Below are 20,897 nucleotides of genomic sequence, written 5' to 3' on the forward strand. Positions count from 1 at the left end.
TGTTATACCCCCATACCGCAAGACCCATGTCTGCCCGTGACCCAGCCTCCCTTCCATAGGCCTTGGCTGTCACAAGGAAGTGTCTGAAATCAGAGCGTCCACCATTGATGTACGGATGGAAATAATACATGAAATATTTATTATAGGAAGGTTTCGTGCAGCAGATGTGGACTGAAGCTATAAGGCCTGGAAGAACAAATGAGTGAGAATATCATGTGATTCATCTGAGGAGAATGACGTTGACTCTGAAGCGCTCTCATGGAGACCTTTATTTTGAAGCTTGTGACCGGAAACAGGAAGTGTAGCTGTGGGTCTTGACGCCGCTGCGGCTCGGAGCAGAAAGCAAACATGGACGTCACATGTGAGAGGATGACCTGAACATGATCCTCCCAGAGATCTGTGGGAACAACCAGCACAGACAACAAGGTACGAGCGACTCCATCACTCCTCTAACCTGCTGAGTCACCCCGGTAACGGTAACGGACCCGGTGCCCGGTACCGTCGCCCGGTTAGCTTCAGAGAGCTAATAACACGGTAACGGTAGCTAACAAACGTTATGTCGTTTAACGGGAACATCGCTGCCTGCGCCCGTTATCGGACACGCCTCCTTCATGATGTCGCCTATAATATAGTAAATATATATATAGTGGTGTATTATAAAGTCACACACCAGTGAACGTGAGAACAGTTTGTTCCCGGTGTTAACGCATATTTACCGAGAAATGCACAGAAATACAAAAAAAGCACGAATTATTGACGGACCCGAGGTGTGTCTGCGTCCGATAATGGAACCCGACGACTTCCTGACTCCGGGCTTTAACATTGCGTTGCAGCTGCAGGCGACCATCGCGTGCCACACACGGTGAAAGTGATGCAGGGCTCGTGTACACACGTTTAACCGCCGTGACCGTTTCCGGCTGATTCTTATTACGTCACAAACGTTTCTGAAGATGAGCGAGTTGAGGTCGTGCAGAGCCGTGTCCGATAACGGAACTAGTGAGAGGGGGTTCAGTTTAAAGCTCCAGCAGCTGCTGCTCGGGCCTGTTGGTAGCAGTGAGGCTGCATCCGTCCTCCTCATGCACTCTATCTATCCATCTATCCATCCATCAAGTAAAATAACAGCAAACAGAAAACATAAAATGTGGGAGGAAATAATTCAGGAAATCATTAAATAATGAATAAAAGCCGTAGAGCGATCAAAATACCCAGATCAGATTTTTGGTAAATATCGCCCATATACTTCACCCACACTAAGATCAGAGACGCACCGATCAATCGGCTACCGATCAAACCAGATTGATCGGCTACCGATCAGACCAGCCCGGTAGCTCACCTGGTGGAGCGGGTCCTCTACATTCACACCTGTCCACTAGTGATCGTCAGATCAGCGTCATGCTGAAATAATATTTGTGGAATAGTTTTGGAAGAGGTGAGTCATCCAGATCATGAACAGCAACACATCTGTCTCAGTACCAGATGTTCCTGTTTGGGGGTTGGGTTGGGAAGGGGGCTGCAGCATGTCCCAGCATGCACTGGGTACAAACACATTTCCAGCTGAGCTCCCTGCAGGTCTCTAATCGGTGTTCGTTGGGAGAAATCAGTCTCTGGTCGGTGTTCGTTGGGAGAAATCAGTCTCTGATCGTTTTTTCTTTGGGAGGAATCAGTCTCTGATCGTTGGAAGGAATCAGTCTCTGATCGCTGTTCGTTGGGAGGAATCAGTTTCTGATCGGTTTTCTTTGGGAGGAATCCGTCTCTGATCTGTGTTCGTTGGAGGGAATCCGTCTCTGTTGGGTATTCGTTGGGAGGAATCAACACTCCGACTGGCTGGTCTACATTCCTGCTGAGCTGCCTTCACTGACTCTAGTTTTCAGTAGGATTACGTAACATCCTCAGAGGGGCTGTCCTCGTCCCTCATCCCTCTCTGAGGACCTCAACACTCCCTCCAAACATTTCTAGAGCTGTATGTCATGAATATTTCCTGAAGGGTGTGAACACAGTTTGTATCACTGTTGTAGAAGTTTTTCTTTTCTCAATAAATGAAAATAATTAAATTAAAAGGATAAATCAGCTTCTCATGTTCAGACCGTGGATGTATAATCAAACCCAGATACCCAGCCACTCAGCTTTGCTCGCAGTACTGCAGCGAAAAATAATAGACCACCGTTCAATAGGGACGGATATCGGTAGGATTTTATTGATTCTACTACTCTTATCGGTTCAATTCTTTATCGGACTCTTATTGGTTCTTTTTCAGTACTGAATAATTGCTTTTTAATATGTTATTTAATATATATTAATATTTATAATTTGACAGTGGAGAGAGACGGGAAGCGTGGGGAAAAAGGTCCGGCCAGCCAGGGATCGAACCGGCAACTCGCTGCTCATTTACACCCTAACTGCTAGGCTGTCGGGTCGCCCTCCAGAGTTACTCTCTAACAGGTGTGAACCGACCACAGGCCTTGAGGGAAGCAAAGCTAGAAATATGATAAGGAGCTTGTTGTGGTGTTGTGACCTTTGACTTGTGTACTGACCTCTGTAGTTGACGTTGTTTCACTTGGTTCTGACATCATGTAGAGTAGCCGGCGGTCCTGTTGGCGAGCAGCCGGCCTCCGTCCTCCACCGCCGTCTGTGACAGAATACTGTTCAGACCCCGTTCACATACTAGAGCTCTGCCTCACAAAAACAATCACATACTAGAGCTCTGCCTCACAGACACCGGTCACACACTAGAGCTCTGCCTCACAGACACTATTCATACGCTAGAGCTCTGCCTCACAGACACCGTTCACAAACTAGAGCTCTGCCTCACAGACACCGTTCGCATACTAGAGCTCTGTTTCACAGACACCGTTCACACACTAGAGCTCTGCCTCACAGACACCGTTCGCATACTAGAGCTCTGTTTCACAGACACCGTTCACACAATAGAGCTCTGCCTCACAGATACTGTTCACACACTAGAGCTCTGCCTCACAGACACCGTTCACACAATAGAGCTCTGCCTCACAGATACTGTTCACACACTAGAGCTCTGCCTCACAGACACCGTTCACATACTAGAGCTCTGCCTCACAGACACTGTTCACACACTAGAGCTCTGCCTCACAGACACTGTTCACACACTAGAGCTCTGCCTCACAGACACCGTTCACACACTAGAGCTCTGCCTCACAGACACTGTTCACACACTAGAGCTCTGCCTCACAGACACTGTTCACACACTAGAGCTCTGCCTCACAGACACTGTTCACATACTAGAGCTCTGCCTCACAGACACCGTTCACATACTAGAGCTCTGCCTCACAGACACCGTTCACATACTAGAGCTCTGCCTCACAGACACTGTTCACATACTAGAGCTCTGCCTCACAGACACCGTTCACACACTAGAGCTCTGCCTCACAGACACTGTTCACATGCTAGAGTTCCACCAACAACAGTCAAATCCTGCTAGACTGTTTATACTAGATAGTACTGTTGATCAGTATCAGTAGTATCAGTAGATAGTACTGTTGATCAGTACTAGTAGTATCAGTAGTATCAGTAGATAGTACTGTTGATCAGTATCAGTAGTATCAGTAGTATCGGTAGATAGTACTGTACATCAGTATCAGTAGTGTCAGTAGATAGTACTGTTGATCAGTATCAGTAGATAGTACTGTTGAGCAGTATCAGTAGTATCAGTAGATAGTACTGTTCATCAGTATCAGTAGCATCAGTAGATAGTACTGTTGATCAGTATCAGTAGATAGTACTGTTGAGCAGTATCAGTAGTAAGGTTTGGTGTTGACATCGTCTCCTCAGAATTAATTTTAGTCTTCGTGTCCTCTCAGCGTCCTGATGCTGCTCTTCATGAAGCAGACGGACTAAATATAGACGGCAGATATTTAAACCTCCTTCAGCGGTCTGCAGTCAGCTCCTCCACTCAGCTCAGTCTGTAATCATAACAATGATAATAATAATATAATATATAATAATAATAATCTGCTGCTTTCTTCAGCAGTCTGCAGTCAGCTTCTCCACTCTCAGCTCAGTCTGTAATCATGATTATAATATATAATATAATATAATGTATAATATTAATCTGCTGCTCTCTTCAGCAGTCTGCAGTTCCTTCAACTCCTCCACTTTCAGCTCTGCTGTCTCACTCTGTCTGTAATGATATTATAATATAATAATATAAATATAATATATAAGCCGTGCCAAAGCTTTGAATACCTTCAAATATTTCTCACCGAAGCCCAAAAACTGGTATTAGGGACAGCCCTCCTGTCATATAAATGCAGTGCAGTAGAAGTATAAAGTGGCATGAGAAGAAAATACTTTAGTACAAAGTAAATATAGTGAGCTCCACTTCTCCGCTGAGGGATCTAAAGGGATATATACAGTATACTGTATATAATACAGATATTAAAGGTGCATCTGGTTGTGAGACCATGAATACATCAGTGTTTGTTGTGGGCTGAATTCATCATGACCCGTTTAACATGAAACCCTGGGGTTTTCCTCTTGTAACAGTAAGGCGTGGATATGGAAACTAAAGATGATGCCCTTGACAGGAAGTAGCTGTTACGTCAGCAGAGGCTGTTTTTTGCATTTCAAAGTGATGAAATCCCTCAGGTTTACTTTCACTTCTTCACCTGCAGCTGCTGGATGACCAAAGTTAGAATATTTCTCGGTATTTGCTTCTGATTCCAGAGTCACTTGGTTTTTTCCTGTGTGGGTGTTTCTCTGTTTCTCGTCTTCCTCTCATATATGAGGATTAATATGTTCCCCATCCTGTTTCTGCTTCTCACAAACCCGTTATCTGAAGCTGAACATCTCGTGGTAAGTTTTTGACTTTAATACAGACGGCGCTTTTTAGCATGTATCAGAATCTGTAAATTGTTTATATAACTGATCAGTTCTTTAGTCTTTTATAGTTAAAACGATCCCAGACTTTATGAATGGTATGAACATCCTCAGCAGTCGATGGAAGGACACGTGATGTTAATCAACTTCCTGTTACGAGTTTAATTCATAAATACAGACATGATGACGAGGAAGTGATCTGATCACAGACTGCTGCTGTGAGGAGTTTATGATTAAACACCTGATTTAGATCATTAACGCTGAGTTGTTGCTTTCTGATTAAACGATAGTTACACCTCCAGTAATTAGTCTGCACCAGTTTAACCAGACCGGGATTGCTCTGTCAAATGTTGTCATCAGGACAATTTGAAGATATATATAGACGATTGCCCAAGCCTAGATGATGATGATGATGATGATGATGAGAGGGTTCTGGGTTCGGTTTGGGTAACCTGACCCATCAGATGGTTTGTTCCACAGAACCATCTGAGCAGCCATCATTGGAAACTGTTTGGAATACTCTGCAGGCGATCGGATGAACCATCTGTCAGTCAAACTCTTACTGAGGCCAGTTAGGAGAAGAGTGAAAACATGTTTTACATCTAGAAAATCCTTCAGTGTCATTCTTCGCTCTTCTTTATGAAGAAATCCTCTCCAGTTCTGATAGAATCGATGCTATCACAGCAGCTGTGCTAACCTCTTCAGGAGCCTCCATTGTTGTTTAGACCCAACAGTCTCCTCTCCGTGTTATGTCCACTCCTCTGTGCAATGGGATTGATCAAGTGATGGTGATGTCACTGAGAATGTGCCCATTGAACGTGTTGAGATGATGATGTCAGTCGCTGCTGTGTGAGATGCTGATGTGTTGCCGTGACGCCCAGAGGAGACAAAAGAGCTGTTGTGGTCCACGAAACCCTCCCCCCCCCCGTGTACCATCTCACACACAGATAGATGTGTATATATATTTACTACACGGCTTTGTTGAATACTCGATTCTGATTGGTCAATTGCGGCGTCCTACGTCTGTTATTTCTTATAACATGCATAGCAAACCATTGCTACGTATAACAGACCGTTGTTACGTATAACAGACCATTGCTATGTATAGCAAACCGTTGGTACGTACAACAGACCGTTGTTACGTATAACAGACCGTTGCTATGTATAGCAAACCGTTGTTACGTATAACAGACCGTCGATATGTATAACAGACCGTTGCTAGGTATAGCAGACCGTTGCTAGGTATAGCAGACCGTTGCTACGTATAGCAGACCATTGCTACGTATAACAGACCGCTGCTACGTATAACAGACCGTTGCTATGTATAACAGACCGTATAGCAGACCGTCGCTACATATAACAGACTGTCGCTACGTATAACAGACCGTCGCTACATATAACAGACCATCGCTACGTATAACAGACCGTCGCTATATACATATATTTATATATATACACTGAATGTCCTGTGTTATGAATAATTCAATTTTGTAGATGATTGATGGTGCAGACCGGAAGCAGGTGGGTTAGAGTTGTTCGGGTTTTAGAGAAGTGGTTTTAGGGGAACCAGGTTTCAGCAGCTGTACTTTTTATTAATAAGTGCTTCATTTGATAAAGTTTGCAAGGACTTCCTCTCAGGCTTCTCACTTCCTTTTTACTACCACCCTGACTGAACAGTGTGATAAAGGGTTAGTATGCTGGTGCTTCGGCTTCAGGTGTCCTTTAAACAAACAAAAGTACCTGCCGTCTGCCATTAAACATGGATATACTCATACAAATGTTCATGATGTTGGTGTACATATCCAGTCTGTTCTTCAGTACATGAATGGTACATACTGAAGTTCTGTTTGGTGTTGAGGTACTGAAAAAGTACTTTAGAAAAAAGTACAACTTTATTGTCACACAAAGGCAGAACATTTGTCTTTTCAGCATTAAAGACAATAGAAACAGTAGAAATCAGAATGACACTCAGAGCTCCATGATATGCAACAGGGGTGAACGGTACGGGGTAACGGTATAGGGTTAGGGGTAAGAGGTATTCATTAGGGTTAGGGGTTATTGGTTATTGGTTAGGGTTAGGGGTAAGAGGTATTCATTAGGGTTAGGGGTTATTGGTTATTGGTTAGGGTTAGGGGTTATTGGTTATTGGTAAGGGTTATTGGTTAGGGTTAGGGGTTATTGGTTATTGGTTATTGGTTATGGGTTAGGGTTAGGGGTTTTTGGTTATTGGTAAGGGTTAGGGGTTATTGGTTATTGGTTAGGGTTATTGGTTATTGGTTATTGGTTATTGGTTAGGGTTAGGGGTTATTGGTTATTGGTTAGGGTTAGGGGGTATTGGTTATTGGTAAGGGTTAGGGGGTATTGGTTATTGGTTATTGGTAAGGGTTAGGGGTTATTGGTTAGTGTTAGGGGTTATTGGTTATTGGTTAGGGTTAGGGGGTATTCTTCCCGAACCCGTCAGTGTGACCCGGCCGCCATGTTGAAAACAGTAGAGCCCAAACCAAGATTGGAACTATTAGTTCATCTTCTATCACTTGTGACTGTTCCTTTATCTCCATTTTGAACTGATTTACCTTTCGTCTTTGTCATTTTATTAATATTTTATCTGAACGATGATTTAATAATAATATAAAATAAATGCTGTGTATTGTAAACCGATGTACTGTAGTTCCCTCTGTCAGAGAGGAAATCTGCTGCTGCATATCTCTCTCTCTCTGTGTGTGTGTGTGTGTGTGTGTGTGTGTGTGTGTGTGTGTGTGTGTGTGTGTGTGTGTGTGTGTGTGTGTGTGTGTGTGTGTGTGTGGTTTCCATTGTTGCACATGCTCCATGTAAAAAGGGAAGTGATTGTGGTGAAATCAGCTGTTTCAGCTAAAATTGGTATTTGTATTTTTGCGTTTCAGCAGACCACTCCCTATGGATATTTTGACTGCAGACGTTTAATAAGCAGGTGGACATTCCCACAATGCAATGCTGCCTCCACACCCGTCATGACGATGTCCATGAGTAAACACAGTGTGTACACAGTGTGTATATACAGACACACAGATGTGTAGTTGAAAAGATGACAGTGTGTTCTGTCACCAGGAAACAGGCTGCCAGTCTACTTCCTGTTTGCCAGCTGACTTTTGACCCCGTTCGTTCCACTTCCTCCCCTCTTCGTTAGCACTTCTTTCTCACTTTCACCCTGTGATGACAGCGATGGGAAGAGCCGTCCCTTTGCACTCTGACGTGTATCTGGGTTAAAGGCTAGTGTAGCCTGATTATTATTATTAGTAATAGTTTTAATATTATTATTACAGGAAAAGTGTGACTTTTTTATTATTGAGTAAAACCTTTGAAATGATCACCAGCAGTTTGCTGCATGTCGTGACGTGGGTCTGTGACTTGAGATGCACGTCAGTGAGAATAATTACATACTGTACTGTATGTGTAGTGTTTACCACTTTGGATTTAAAATGGGAGGGTGCAGGTCAGATCCACACAGACCCTCCGACGTTTTCTACTTTCTGCGGTTTGTTTTGGTTGAAGGATACGGAACGGATATGTCGTCACATTATTCAGACTACAACAATAAAAGCGATAACTTCCTTCTACCTCCGCATAGACTCAAATGAAGCAAATATATCGATTCTGGTATTAAAATATCGATTTCAGAATTGTAAAAAAAATGTTTCACTGACCGATGCTTTCTATCCTCTGACATGTGTGAATATTGAACTCTCTCCTCTCTCTGCAGCAGCGGGCAGACCGACGCCATGACAGAGGAGAAATGTCCCCAGCTGGTGGACTACTTTGTAGTGGCAGGTCTGGACCCTGATGGGGCCTGGAGGCCCCTGGACGAGGATGGTAAAACCTCGTCGTCCTCCTCCCCCTCTTCCTCAGTCTCTTCCTCGTCCTCGTCCTCGTCGGGCCGATCGGTGGAGTCGGTGACGGACCTGGCGGTGATCGCGCGGGGGCTCGGGGAGGAAGTGCCGGAGGGCTTCACCTGCATCGAGCGGACGCTGGGCGGACACTCGGCCGAGCTGAGCGCCGGCCTCATCAACAACCCTCACCTGTACCTGTGCTACCGCCGAGGACGAGACAAACCGCCCATCCTGGACCTGGGGTGAGATTACCTGCCTCAGTCTGATGTTGCTGTCAGTTAGTCCAACCTCTCGGAGATATCTTTGAACAACTGCTGGATGGCGAGGGCGCCTGTCCCACCTTCTTTTTAAGGTCACAAATCACTGTATCCTGGCTAATGCCCCGATATTACAACATGGTAAAAAAGACATTTCAATCATTGGAGTGTTTTTACTCTACAGATCTTGTTCTCATGTTGATCTGGTCAGCAGCGGTCTGCACGGTGCCGTCTCAGCTGAGTCTTATGGTACCTGTCCCCAGCCTCTGTCCTTGTAAGAAGCCGTGCAATGCATTCTGGTAGCATAGCGGCACGATTCCAGAGACGAGGCGTCACGTCGCCCACTCCTCATTTGCATAAAGTTGAGGTCTAGGCTACTTTATGTAAATCAGGGGCGGAAACTCTGGAAACTCCCCAGAAACTTTTAAACTAACCGTTGATCTAAAATAAAGACTCATTCATCAACATGGATTATTTCTCTCACAAAATGTTTTCAGAAACACATCTCGGTGAACTATTTTCATGATATAAGAGAAGAAAGTTTCCTGTTTTCTTTCCTCCTCTATGACAGTAAACTGAATATCTTTGAGTTGTGGACAAAACAAGACATTTGAGGACGTCGTCTTGGGCCTTGGGAAAGACTGATCTAGTGTTTTTTCACCATTTTCTGACATATTTTAGACCAAACGACTAATCCATTAATCAAGAAAATAATCACAGATTAATAGACAATGAAAATAATGGTTAGTTGCAGCTCCAGTTGGATGTTACAGGGACTGTGATGAATGCAAATGCAGATCTCACTGTTCAGACTGCATAAAAAAGTAAACTTTTTAAACTCAGATTTTATGCAGATGATGGTGTGTTCTTTATACTATGACAGTTTTGCTAAAATTAGATTTTAAAATATCGCAATATATCACCTTGCTTATAGAATCACAATATATTGCAATATATTGAATGGTAACCCCTGTATCGTGATACGCATCGTATCGCCAGATTCTCGCCATTACACAGTCCTAATATTTATATTATATATACTACTATATTGTTAAAACAAGGACCATTAAAGAAGCTGGAACCATCAAATAATATTGATATTTTTGGTTGAAAACTAATTGTTGGCATTCTAGTTGTTTTCATTGGACATTTGAATGTTAATACTCGTGTTAAACTGTGGTTGATGTGATGTTGTGATGGTGATGATGAGGATCTGCTCCTCGCTGGCTGCAGATTAGTCAGGACTTTGTCCTCAGGGAGATGAAGGCAGTCTTTGTGTTATTTCTTAGTTTCACTCTTGTGATCAAACTAAAGGAACGAAGGGCTGTTGTGATTCATAATTAATTAATAATAAACACAGTGATTCAGCGGTTTTAATTAGAGATGATTAGAAACCCTCCTCTAGTGGCTGTAGTTGATGTGATGCGTATTAAATCTTAATCTTATATAATCCAGAGGATTATGTAACAGACTCTCCTCTGTTGTTTCCCTCATGTTCAGATGGATAATTCCTCTGGATTACGCTGCTGTTGGAGGATAATGAGGCTAATCCTCTGACATTATCCTCTAACATTTGACATCAGATTACATCTGTTGTTTAGCTGGTTAATTCCTCTGGATTACTCTGCTGTTGGAGGATAATGAGGCTAATCCTCTAACATTTGACATCAGATTACAGCTGTTGTTTAGCTGGTGAATTCCTCTGGATTATGCTGTTGGAGGCTAATGAGGCTAATCCTCTGTCATTAGACATCAGATTACAGCTGTTGTTTAGCAGGTTAATTCCTCTGGATTACGCTGCTGTTGTAGGATAATGAAGCTAATCCTCTGACATTAGACATCCGATTACAGCTGTTGAAATGGTTAATTCTTCTGGATTACGCTGCTGTTGGAGGATAATGAGTCTAATCCTTTGACATTAGACATCAGATTACAGCTGTTGTTCAGATGGTTAATTCCTCTGGATTATGCTGCTGTTGGAGGATAATGAGGATAATCCTCTGACATTAAACATCAGATTACAGCTCTTGAAATGGTTAATTCCTCTGGATTACGCTGCTGTTGGAGGATAATGAAGCTAATCCTCTGACATTAGACATCAGATTACAGCTGTTGTTCAAATGGTTAATTCATCTGGATTACGCTGCTGTTGGAGGATAATGAGGCTAATCCTCTGACATTAGACATCAGATTACAGCTGTTTTTCAGATGGTTAATTCCTCTGGATTATGCTGCTGTTGGAGGATAATGAGGATAATCCTCTGACATTAAACATCAGATTACAGCTGTTGAAATGGTTAATTCCTCTGGATTACGCTGCTGTTGTAGGATAATGAAGCTAATCCTCTGACATTAGACATCCGATTACAGCTGTTGAAATGGTTAATTCTTCTGGATTACGCTGCTGTTGGAGGATAATGAGTCTAATCCTTTGACATTAGACATCAGATTACAGCTGTTGTTCAGATGGTTAATTCCTCTGGATTATGCTGCTGTTGGAGGATAATGAGGATAATCCTCTGACATTAAACATCAGATTACAGCTCTTGAAATGGTTAATTCCTCTGGATTACGCTGCTGTTGGAGGATAATGAAGCTAATCCTCTGACATTAGACATCAGATTACAGCTGTTGTTCAAATGGTTAATTCATCTGGATTACGCTGCTGTTGGAGGATAATGAGGCTAATCCTCTGACATTAGACATCAGATTACAGCTGTTTTTCAGATGGTTAATTCCTCTGGATTATGCTGCTGTTGGAGGATAATGAGGATAATCCTCTGACATTAAACATCAGATTACAGCTGTTGAAATGGTTAATTCCTCTGGATTACGCTGCTGTTGGAGGATAATGAGTCTAATCCTTTGACATTAGACATCAGATTACAGCTGTTGTTCAGATGGTTAATTCCTCTGGATTATGCTGCTGTTGGAGGATAATGAGGATAATCCTCTGACATTAAACATCAGATTACAGCTCTTGAAATGGTTAATTCCTCTGGATTACGCTGCTGCTGGAGGATAATGAAGCTAATCCTCTGACATTAGACATCAGATTACAGCTGTTGTTCAAATGGTTAATTCATCTGGATTACGCTGCTGTTGGAGGATAATGAGGCTAATCCTTTGACATTAGACATCAGATTACATCTGTTCTTCAGATGGTTAATTCTTCTGGATTACGCTGCTGTTGGAGGATAATGAGGCTAATCCTTTGACATTAGACATCAGATTACATCTGTTCTTCAGATGGTTAATTCTTCTGGATTACGCTGCTGTTGGAGGATAATGAGACTAATCCTCTGACATTAGACATCAGATTACATATGTTGTTCAGATGGTTAATTCCTCTGGATTACGCTGCTGTTGGAGGATAATGAGTCTAATCCTTTGACATTAGACATCAGATTACATCTGTTCTTCAGATGGTTAATTCCTCTGGATTACGCTGCTGTTGGAGGATAATGAGGCTAATCCTTTGACATTAGACATCAGATTACATCTGTTCTTCAGATGGTTAATTCTTCTGGATTACGCTGCTTTTGGAGGATAATGAGACTAATCCTCTGACATTAGACATCAGATTACATCTGTTGTTCATGTGGTTAATTCCTCTGGATTACGCTGCTGTTGGAGGATAATGAGGCTAATCCTCTGACATTAAACATCAGATTACAGCTGTTGTTCAGATGGTTAATTCTTCTGGATTATGCTGCTGTTGGAAGATAATGAGGATAATCCTCTGACATTAGACATCAGATTACAGCTGTTGAAATGGTTAATTCCTCTGGATTACGCTGCTGTTGGAGGATAATGAAGCTAATCCTCTGACATTAGACATCAGATTACATCTGTTGTTCAGATGGTTAATTCTTCTGGATTATGCTGCTGTTGGAGGATAATGAGGATAATCCTCTGACATTAAACATCAGATTACAGCTGTTGAAATGGTTAATTCCTCTGGATTATGCTGCTGTTGGAGGATAATGAGTCTAATCCTTTGACATTAGACATCAGATTACATCTGTTCTTCAGATGGTTAATTCCTCTGGATTACGCTGCTGTTGGAGGATAATGAGGCTAATCCTTTGACATTAGACATCAGATTACATCTGTTCTTCAGATGGTTAATTCCTCTGGATTACGCTGCTGTTGGAGGATAATGAGACTAATCCTCTGACATTAGACATCAGATTACATCTGTTGTTCAGATGGTTAATTCCTCTGGATTACGCTGCTGTTGGAGGATAATGAGGCTAATCCTCTGACATTAGACATCAGATTACAGCTGTTGTTCAGATGGTTAATTCTTCTGGATTATGCTGCTGTTGGAGGATAATGAGGATAATCCTCTGACATTAAACATCAGATTACAGCTGTTGAAATGGTTAATTCCTCTGGATTACGCTGCTGTTGGAGGATAATGAGTCTAATCCTCTGACATTAAACATCAGAATACATCTGTTCAAATGGTTAATTCCTCTGGATTACGCTGCTGTTGGAGGATAATGAGGCTAATCGTCTGACATTAGACATCAGATTACAGCTGTTGTCCAGATGGTTAATCCCTCTGGATTATGCTGCTGTTGGAGGCTAATGAGGCTAATCGTCTGACATTAGACATCAGATTACAGCTGTTGTCCAGATGGTTAATTCCTCTGGATTATGCTGCTGTTGGAGGCTAATGAGGCTAATCGTCTGACATTAGACATCAGATTACAGCTGTTGTTCAGATGGTTAATTCCTCTGGATTACGCTGCTGTTGGAGGCTAATGAGGCTAATCCTCTGACATTAGACATCAGATTACAGCTGTTTTTCTTGTAGGTGACAGACAGCAGGCAGGTAGATACCATGTGTGAATATTTTCTAGGTATTGTGAGATCATCCGTCAGGATTTGATCAGACGCTGTGAGAGTCAGGTTTCAGTAAAGCAGAGGCTTTTAAACTGTGAGGCGGAGGTACTATTACTAGTACAGACTACTACTACTGTTGTAGTCTGGCTTGTCCCGCTGATCAGCGTTAAAACCCTGAGCTCATCGGTTGCTAATGATCGGTTATGACCCATCAATCTACATTCAGCCGATTTTGTGCTAATCAAATGTACACGCATGCGCCGCACAAAGGTTCACGAGTAATGTTCTAAACATGATACCGATATTTTTAGATTAATCATCAAAACCAATAAACATCCGTAAATCCACTGGTAGCAGGCTGATGTTAAAGCACTGCTGTGTCTGAGTACAGCCTAAATAAAATGACTTCACTGATTAACCAGCTGTCACAGCTGTTGATTAGTTATTGATCAGCACTATAATGAGGCAACATGTTGACACAGTAACGCTCTGATTAAAATGATGAGCACAAAGGTCTTCATGTGCTTCAGCGCAGCCCAGGAAAAGTTTTACAGCAGACACTCTAACCTTCTGTAGGTGTACAGTTTTTTCACCAGGTTTACTGTGTGTGTCCCTACAGCGTCCTGTATGAGGGGAAGGAGCAGCTGAAGCAGGGCTGGTACGTCATCGACACCACGCCCTACAGCCGCTCAGCCAGCCTGAGCTCCGGCGGTGCCCCGACGGCCCACAGGGTGTTCCTGACGTATCGGCGGGCTCTGGACTCGCAGGGCCTCCACATGCTGGGCGTCACCGACATCGCCCTGCTGCTGCCCAGCAAAGGAGAGGTCGCTCCTCACACCTTCTGCCGCGTCGACAAGAACCTCAACACCGGCATGGTGAGTGTCCCGCCGTCACATTCTGCTATTACTGGCCAACACTTCCTGCAGATGTTTCACAATAAAAGTCTTTCAGAGATTCAAACAGCAAATTAAAATGACTAAAAGGGGGAAACACTGAGAAAAAAACAGGGAAATAAGAAATAAAAGCTTATCAAACATCTCGTCAGAAACACCTGTCCATTTACAGGTAATGTTGTTCTTTTAGCTTAAAGAAAATGAAAGTGTGATCCCCTGGTTCTACTGCCACAGAAACATCTAGACCTGTTAGACAGTTCCCTCTGTTTTAATGAGTTTATCTCCATCGTTGTGTTTGTGTTGTTTGTCTCCAGTGGGGTCCGGCTCTGTATGTGTGCTACAAGAGAGCTGTGGCCAAAGCCAACGCCCTGCTCTACAAAGCCAGTGAGTACCAGCAGCGCTCTACACAAAATAACCAACCATGTTAACATGGAAATGCTCTGTTGACTAGATGATAAATGCATAAAACCTGGCTGTTATCTATGTTAACATGGTGCTGTGTGCTGCAGGTCTGATCAGCCGGTACCCGGAGGAGGATCTCGAGGCCTTTCCTCTGCCGGAGTCGGTGCCGGTCTTCTGTCTGCCGATGGGCGTCACCGTGGAGAGCTGGCCTCTGAACACCAAGTACCAGCTGCCCGTCTTCTCCACCTTCGTCTTCACCTCCGCCTCCGGGGACAAGGTCAGGAAGCAACAACACACTTCTGCTCAGAACACAAAGGGTGGATTTTAGTCCATGTAATTTACCATCTGGTGGGATTTTTTAATTTCTATACATCCCTAGATTCTGTTTAGATATGATAAACCATATTAGTGGTTATCACCTCTCCTGACCACTCATACATACAAGTATTAAGCTCCTAAGTAACTATTATCTAATACCCATGTGTACCCAAACCTGGTTGTTACGACCCAGCTCGCTAGGGTAAAGCATTGATGAGCTCCAAGTTTATCGACGGAACGACGGGTCTATTGTGGATCTCAGAGGGTTGATATGATATGGGCTGTTTGTGTGCTTTTTGAAAATTATGCAAAGGTGGTAATAGTGAAAAATGACAAAATGTTCAATAACATGAGAAGTTGCTCCTGTGGAAAGGCCTTCATATATTAATTTACTTCTACTAATCCTATAAACAAGGTGATGCTACTGATATCTGGGCTGGCACATGGACTTGTTAGAAAATACTGAAAGATGTCCAGAAGCCAAAGACAGAGTGATATAAAACCGAGAAAAGTCTTTAGACCCAGATAGTGTTTGACCCATTAAAACTCTGTTTCCTGCAGGTTTACGGAGCGGCCATCCAGTTCTACGAGTCCTTCTCCAGGGAGCATCTGTCGGAGCGGCAGAGCGTGAGGCTCGGGCTGCTCAGCGTGGTCGACCGCCGTCCGATCACCAACCGCAGTCTGCAGGTGAAGAAGAGCATCTGTGTCCTCTCCCAGTGGCCCTTCTTCACCGTCTTCCAGAAGTTCCTCACCTTCGTCTACAGATACTCCATCTCCGGACCCCACGTCCTCCCGCTCGAAAAGTCAGTTTGATCTCTGTAGACCAAATCAGAACTGTTTTATTATCAGGTACCTGGACCCTGTTTCACCATGTGTTCGTGTCTCAGTGATTAATGGGGACAACAGTGTCTTGTACTGAGGGAGAACCTGTAGACGCCAGCCGCTATATGGGCTGTAATGTAATCTTAGACCAGTCTGATCCAGTTTAAACCGGTCCGATCCAGTTTAAACCGGTCCGATCTAGTTCAAACAGGTCTGATCCAGTTTAAACTAGTTTAAACCGGTCCGATCCAGTTAAAACCGGTCCCATCCAGTTTAAACTGGTTTAAACCAGTCCGATCCAGTTTAAACCAGTTTGATCCAGTTTGAACCAGTATGATCCAGTTAAAGCTAGTCTGATCCAGTTTAAACCAGCTGGGGACAACTCCTCATCGCCAGTTTACATCCGCTAAAAGTGTCTTGATTATTAATGTGAGTGTTGGACAACATTATGGAGGAATAAAACCTTTTTCTTTCTCTTGATCCCGTCTATTTGTGAATTGTGTCCACGTCTCAGGGACAAGTCTCGTTCTAATGAATACATTTGATTGAATTTTGAGTCTTTAGTGGAGTGGAGCTTCTATCAAATGATATTTAGAGCGTTCCCTCCCTGAAGAATAATGTGACCAAACTACGAATACTACTTGAGAACGTGGTGATCAGATATTAATCACATTTCCTTGATATTTGACATGATATTGACTGAAGTGTGATGCTAACTGATGTTATTGATTGTCTCTCTGCAGACACATCTCCAGCTTCATGCACAACGTCCCGTTTCCTTCGCCCCAGCGGCCTCGCATCCTCGTTCAGGTATGTGATGTCTGGTCCTCTTCAGCTCAGCAAAATAATATCATATGATGTTATCAGATTACTATATACGTCAACATAAATACATGCTGTGGAAAAAGAGAGAACAAATATAAATAACCAGCACAGAATTTAATTTCCTTTGACTTTAACCCTTCACTTCCTCCCTCAACAGGATGTAGGCGGTCATGAGGTCACAACCTGAGCTGGTAATTGTTTCCAATCACAAGCAGTTCTTTAATTGATTGGTTCCAATTAGCAGTTAGCATTATTTGACATAATTCTTTCAATTAAACACTGATTTAATCATTGATTGATCAGGTTCAGATGTGATTTCACTTAGCTGCATGCAGGTGGATGATGATGTCATAGCGTCAATGAGTTGGGTTTTATTTTAATGTAAATATTCCTGCTTGAGCCAAAAATTGGTCGTCATTCAGGTCAGTTATGACAAGATCTTACTCACCAACAGCTGGATCCATCAGTGAAACAACAGAAGATTAGAGTGAAGACAATGGAGGACTTGATATCCTATCATATACAGTATAACAGTACAGCTTCTGGCATGTGTTTTATTTATTTTCAGTCAAGTTGGTGAGTAAAATCTCGTCATAACTGAAGGAACAAAAGCTCAAACTATGAAAACAAGTTGTAAATTAAATGTTAGTGTATTAATACCATTGACTTTATCTTCCAGCTGTCTCCGTATGATAACCTGCTGCTGTGCCAGCCGGTGTCCTCTCCTCTCCCCCTCAGGTCAGTCTGCTGACCCCCGTTATTTATATTCCTATTTAATAATCACTCATAATAAAAGAACAATCAGTTCTATGTTGATTCATGTATTTTTATTTATATTTAATTATCAGTATAATATCATTTTTATATTTACCCTTTTTTTTCGTTTTCTGTGTTATCATGGGAGGACTCTTATTTCTTTTTTCTCAATTACATTATTATTATTATTATTATTATTATTATTATTATTATTTAACTTGTAATAAAATACATTTTGATTTTCAGTGTTTTTTTCTTTAAGTTGTGTGAAATGGAAAATAAAAAAATGTATCCCAGTATATGTTTTATATCATGAAATCAATATCTAGCATGCTATAGTTAATCTTTTTCTTTGTTTATTAGATTAGATTAGATTAGATTCAAGATTTGATTCAACTTTATTGTCATTGCACATAGTACAAGTACAACGAAATGCAGTTTTGCATCTTACCAGAGTGCAAACTAGTAAAGGGCTGATTAAGACAGAATATACAAATGACAATATATTGGTGTATGTACAGTAAATAGACATATACATATACACAGATCGTAGTTAAGGTACAAAAGGATCAGTATGTGTTATATTCTGATGAATAAGAACTTAACTATTAGTTGCATACTGATGAGATATTGTATAAAAAATGTTGTATTATTATAAAGAATAAATGGTATATACCGGTGGAGTTCTATTTATATCTATACACAGAGGGATTATGTATATACATTATTGATGAAATTAATAGTTGCGAATATTTGTCTTTGGCTAATCCAGAAAACTACATATCTGACAAATCAAAGTATTTGATCACATTGCTGAATAAATCATAAACAAGTCCAACATGAACATAAATCCACAGTGGTGTTAAAAATAATAACCATGCATGTAGAAAGAATATTAACATGTGGACACACAGGACTTAAAGGGATAGTTCAGGTCGTTCTCCATAGTCCCAGTTTTACCTCTAGTACATGAAGTCATCTATATCAAATGAAAATCTGTATTAGTTTAAGTGTTCGCTGTGTTTAGAATATTTTCATTTTGTTTTAAAGGGTTATTTCAGATTCATCAGAGTCACACAATAACAAACAAACTATCCGATCGTGTTCATGATAACACATATTATTACACGGCTGTGTTGAATACTCGATTCTGATTGGTCAATCACGGCGTTCTGTGGTCTGCAATTTTCGTATAACAGACCGTTGCTATGGGCGCAGCTCTGATGTCGGACTCTGGTGGACCATTTTTGTGTCAAATATATTGATTTCTTAAGTAAATAGCAGGATAATGTACAGCTAGCAGGTCATGTTGTGAAAGAATCCCCTTCAGGGTGATGAGAGACCCCTCCGCTTCATGTCGGGGTGCAGCATCGCCCTGTTGGGGATTCTTTCACAACAATGACCGGCTCGCTGTATATTATCCCTTACATATAATAACACACATCTGTTTATACTGGGAGACGTGTGAAAGAATAATGGATGATGTTTGAAATTATGTTTTATTGCTGTTAAAAAATACAAAATTAACTGGTGTGTGTATATATATATATATGTGTGTGTGTGTGTGTGTGTGTGTGTGTGTTTGTTTGTGTTACAGTGGTGCTAGCTTCCTGAAGCTGCTGCAGAACCTCGGTCCAGAAAACGCCTGCACGCTGCTGCTCGCCGTCCTCACCGAACACAAACTGTTGCTGCACTCGCTCCGGCCCGACGTCCTGACCTCCGTCAGCGAGGCCCTCGTCTCTGTGAGACTCAACACACACACACACACACACACACACACACACACACACACACACACACACCAGTTGTGAAAGAAGTGTTTTACCTCATTAAAATTTGTCTATGCACGGATCTGATGCCATCATTTATTAACCCAGAAAAAAAGCAGAACAGCGAAGAAGAACTGATTGCAGGTAGTTTGTTGTTTGATAGCAAACAAAAGCAGTGCGGCGCTGGCGGAGAGTGTAATGGTAACGGTAGTCAGAGCGATGAACATGTAGTAGTGTAGTAGCTGTGGTTAGATAGTAATAATAATAATAACTATATATGTTTTTTAGCATGCTGGTATCGGATCTGTACTCGGTATAGGCCGATACTACAAGTTCAGTTATTGGAATCGGTATCAGGGAGAAAAAAATGGTATCGGACATCTCTTAATGAATTACTCAAATCCATCCGTCATATCTGTCGTTTTAACAACTTTTTTAAATCAGATTTTATACAAGGTGTTTTCTCTTCTAGATTTTGGCCAAAACATCAACAAACAGTTGAGTAAATGTACTGAGTTACTGTGCTGACAGTATTTACTGTAATACTGCTCTCTGTGTTTCCAGATAAGCTTCCCCTTGCGCTGGCTCTGTCCCTACATCCCTCTGTGTCCGCTGCAGATGGCCGACGTCCTGCTGGCGCCGATGCCCTTCATCGTCGGCGTCCACTCCAGCTACTTCGACCTGTACGACCCCCCCACCGATGTGGTGTGTGTCGACCTAGACACCAACACCATCTTCCAGTGAGTCCATCAGTACTTGAGTAAATGTACTTAGTTACTTTCCACCGCTGCTTGTAAAGAGCTAAATGTGTCATTAAAGTCGGTCTATAATAAAACCAAGTGTTATGTTGAAATGAAGCATATTGTCTTTGGATTTTACTTGAATTTTTCTTAGGTCAGACGAGAAGAAGCCGCTGTCATGGCGATCGTTACCCAGAAAGCACGGCAAGACTCTGTTCAACACCCTCACCAACCTCCACAAGACCCTGGAGAAGAGTGAGTAAGGCTCCAGACGGCCAAACATTTTCTAATTATAGTAACGCCACAAGAGCTTCAGAGAGCACAGCCAAAGAAAACATGACTCAACAGTTTATTCTTACTTATTTCCTTCTTTGTTTTTCTGATATATTATTAGTAAGGGATCCGCATCGCCCTGTCTGGGTTTCTTTCACAACAATGACCCGCTAGCTGTACATTATCCCGCTTATTACACGGGTACTTACTGAAAAAAAACAATAATTTGACACAAAAACGGCATCAGAACTGCGCCCATATCAACGGTCTGCTA

The 20,897-nt window shown here is 42.1% G+C and overlaps 1 protein-coding gene across 3 annotated transcripts in view; it reads left to right on the forward strand.

Moving 5' to 3' along the window:
* The first annotated feature begins 294 nt into the window (after nucleotides 1-294).
* Nucleotides 295-20,897, forward strand: part of LOC119496547 (DENN domain-containing protein 4B-like) — a 34,105-nt gene continuing 13,502 nt past the window's right edge. The window contains exons 1-11 of one of the 3 annotated variants that reach the window (XM_037783931.1): nucleotides 295-426; nucleotides 8,588-8,956; nucleotides 14,445-14,700; nucleotides 15,033-15,102; nucleotides 15,228-15,397; nucleotides 16,000-16,241; nucleotides 17,004-17,070; nucleotides 17,765-17,823; nucleotides 19,439-19,583; nucleotides 20,175-20,350; nucleotides 20,505-20,605. In XM_037783931.1, coding sequence (XP_037639859.1) covers nucleotides 8,607-8,956; nucleotides 14,445-14,700; nucleotides 15,033-15,102; nucleotides 15,228-15,397; nucleotides 16,000-16,241; nucleotides 17,004-17,070; nucleotides 17,765-17,823; nucleotides 19,439-19,583; nucleotides 20,175-20,350; nucleotides 20,505-20,605 — 1,636 coding nt within the window. In that variant the 5' untranslated portion in view covers nucleotides 295-426; nucleotides 8,588-8,606. Of the gene's footprint in view, nucleotides 427-4,634; nucleotides 4,828-8,587; nucleotides 8,957-14,444; nucleotides 14,701-15,032; nucleotides 15,103-15,227; nucleotides 15,398-15,999; nucleotides 16,242-17,003; nucleotides 17,071-17,764; nucleotides 17,824-19,438; nucleotides 19,584-20,174; nucleotides 20,351-20,504; nucleotides 20,606-20,897 lie in introns of those variants that run through there. The other 2 variants (XM_037783933.1, XM_037783932.1) reach the window with 2 other exon arrangements.

This window comes from Sebastes umbrosus, chromosome 11 (assembly GCF_015220745.1).
Source record: "Sebastes umbrosus isolate fSebUmb1 chromosome 11, fSebUmb1.pri, whole genome shotgun sequence".
In the NCBI taxonomy this organism is placed as follows: Eukaryota; Metazoa; Chordata; class Actinopteri; order Perciformes; family Sebastidae; genus Sebastes; species Sebastes umbrosus.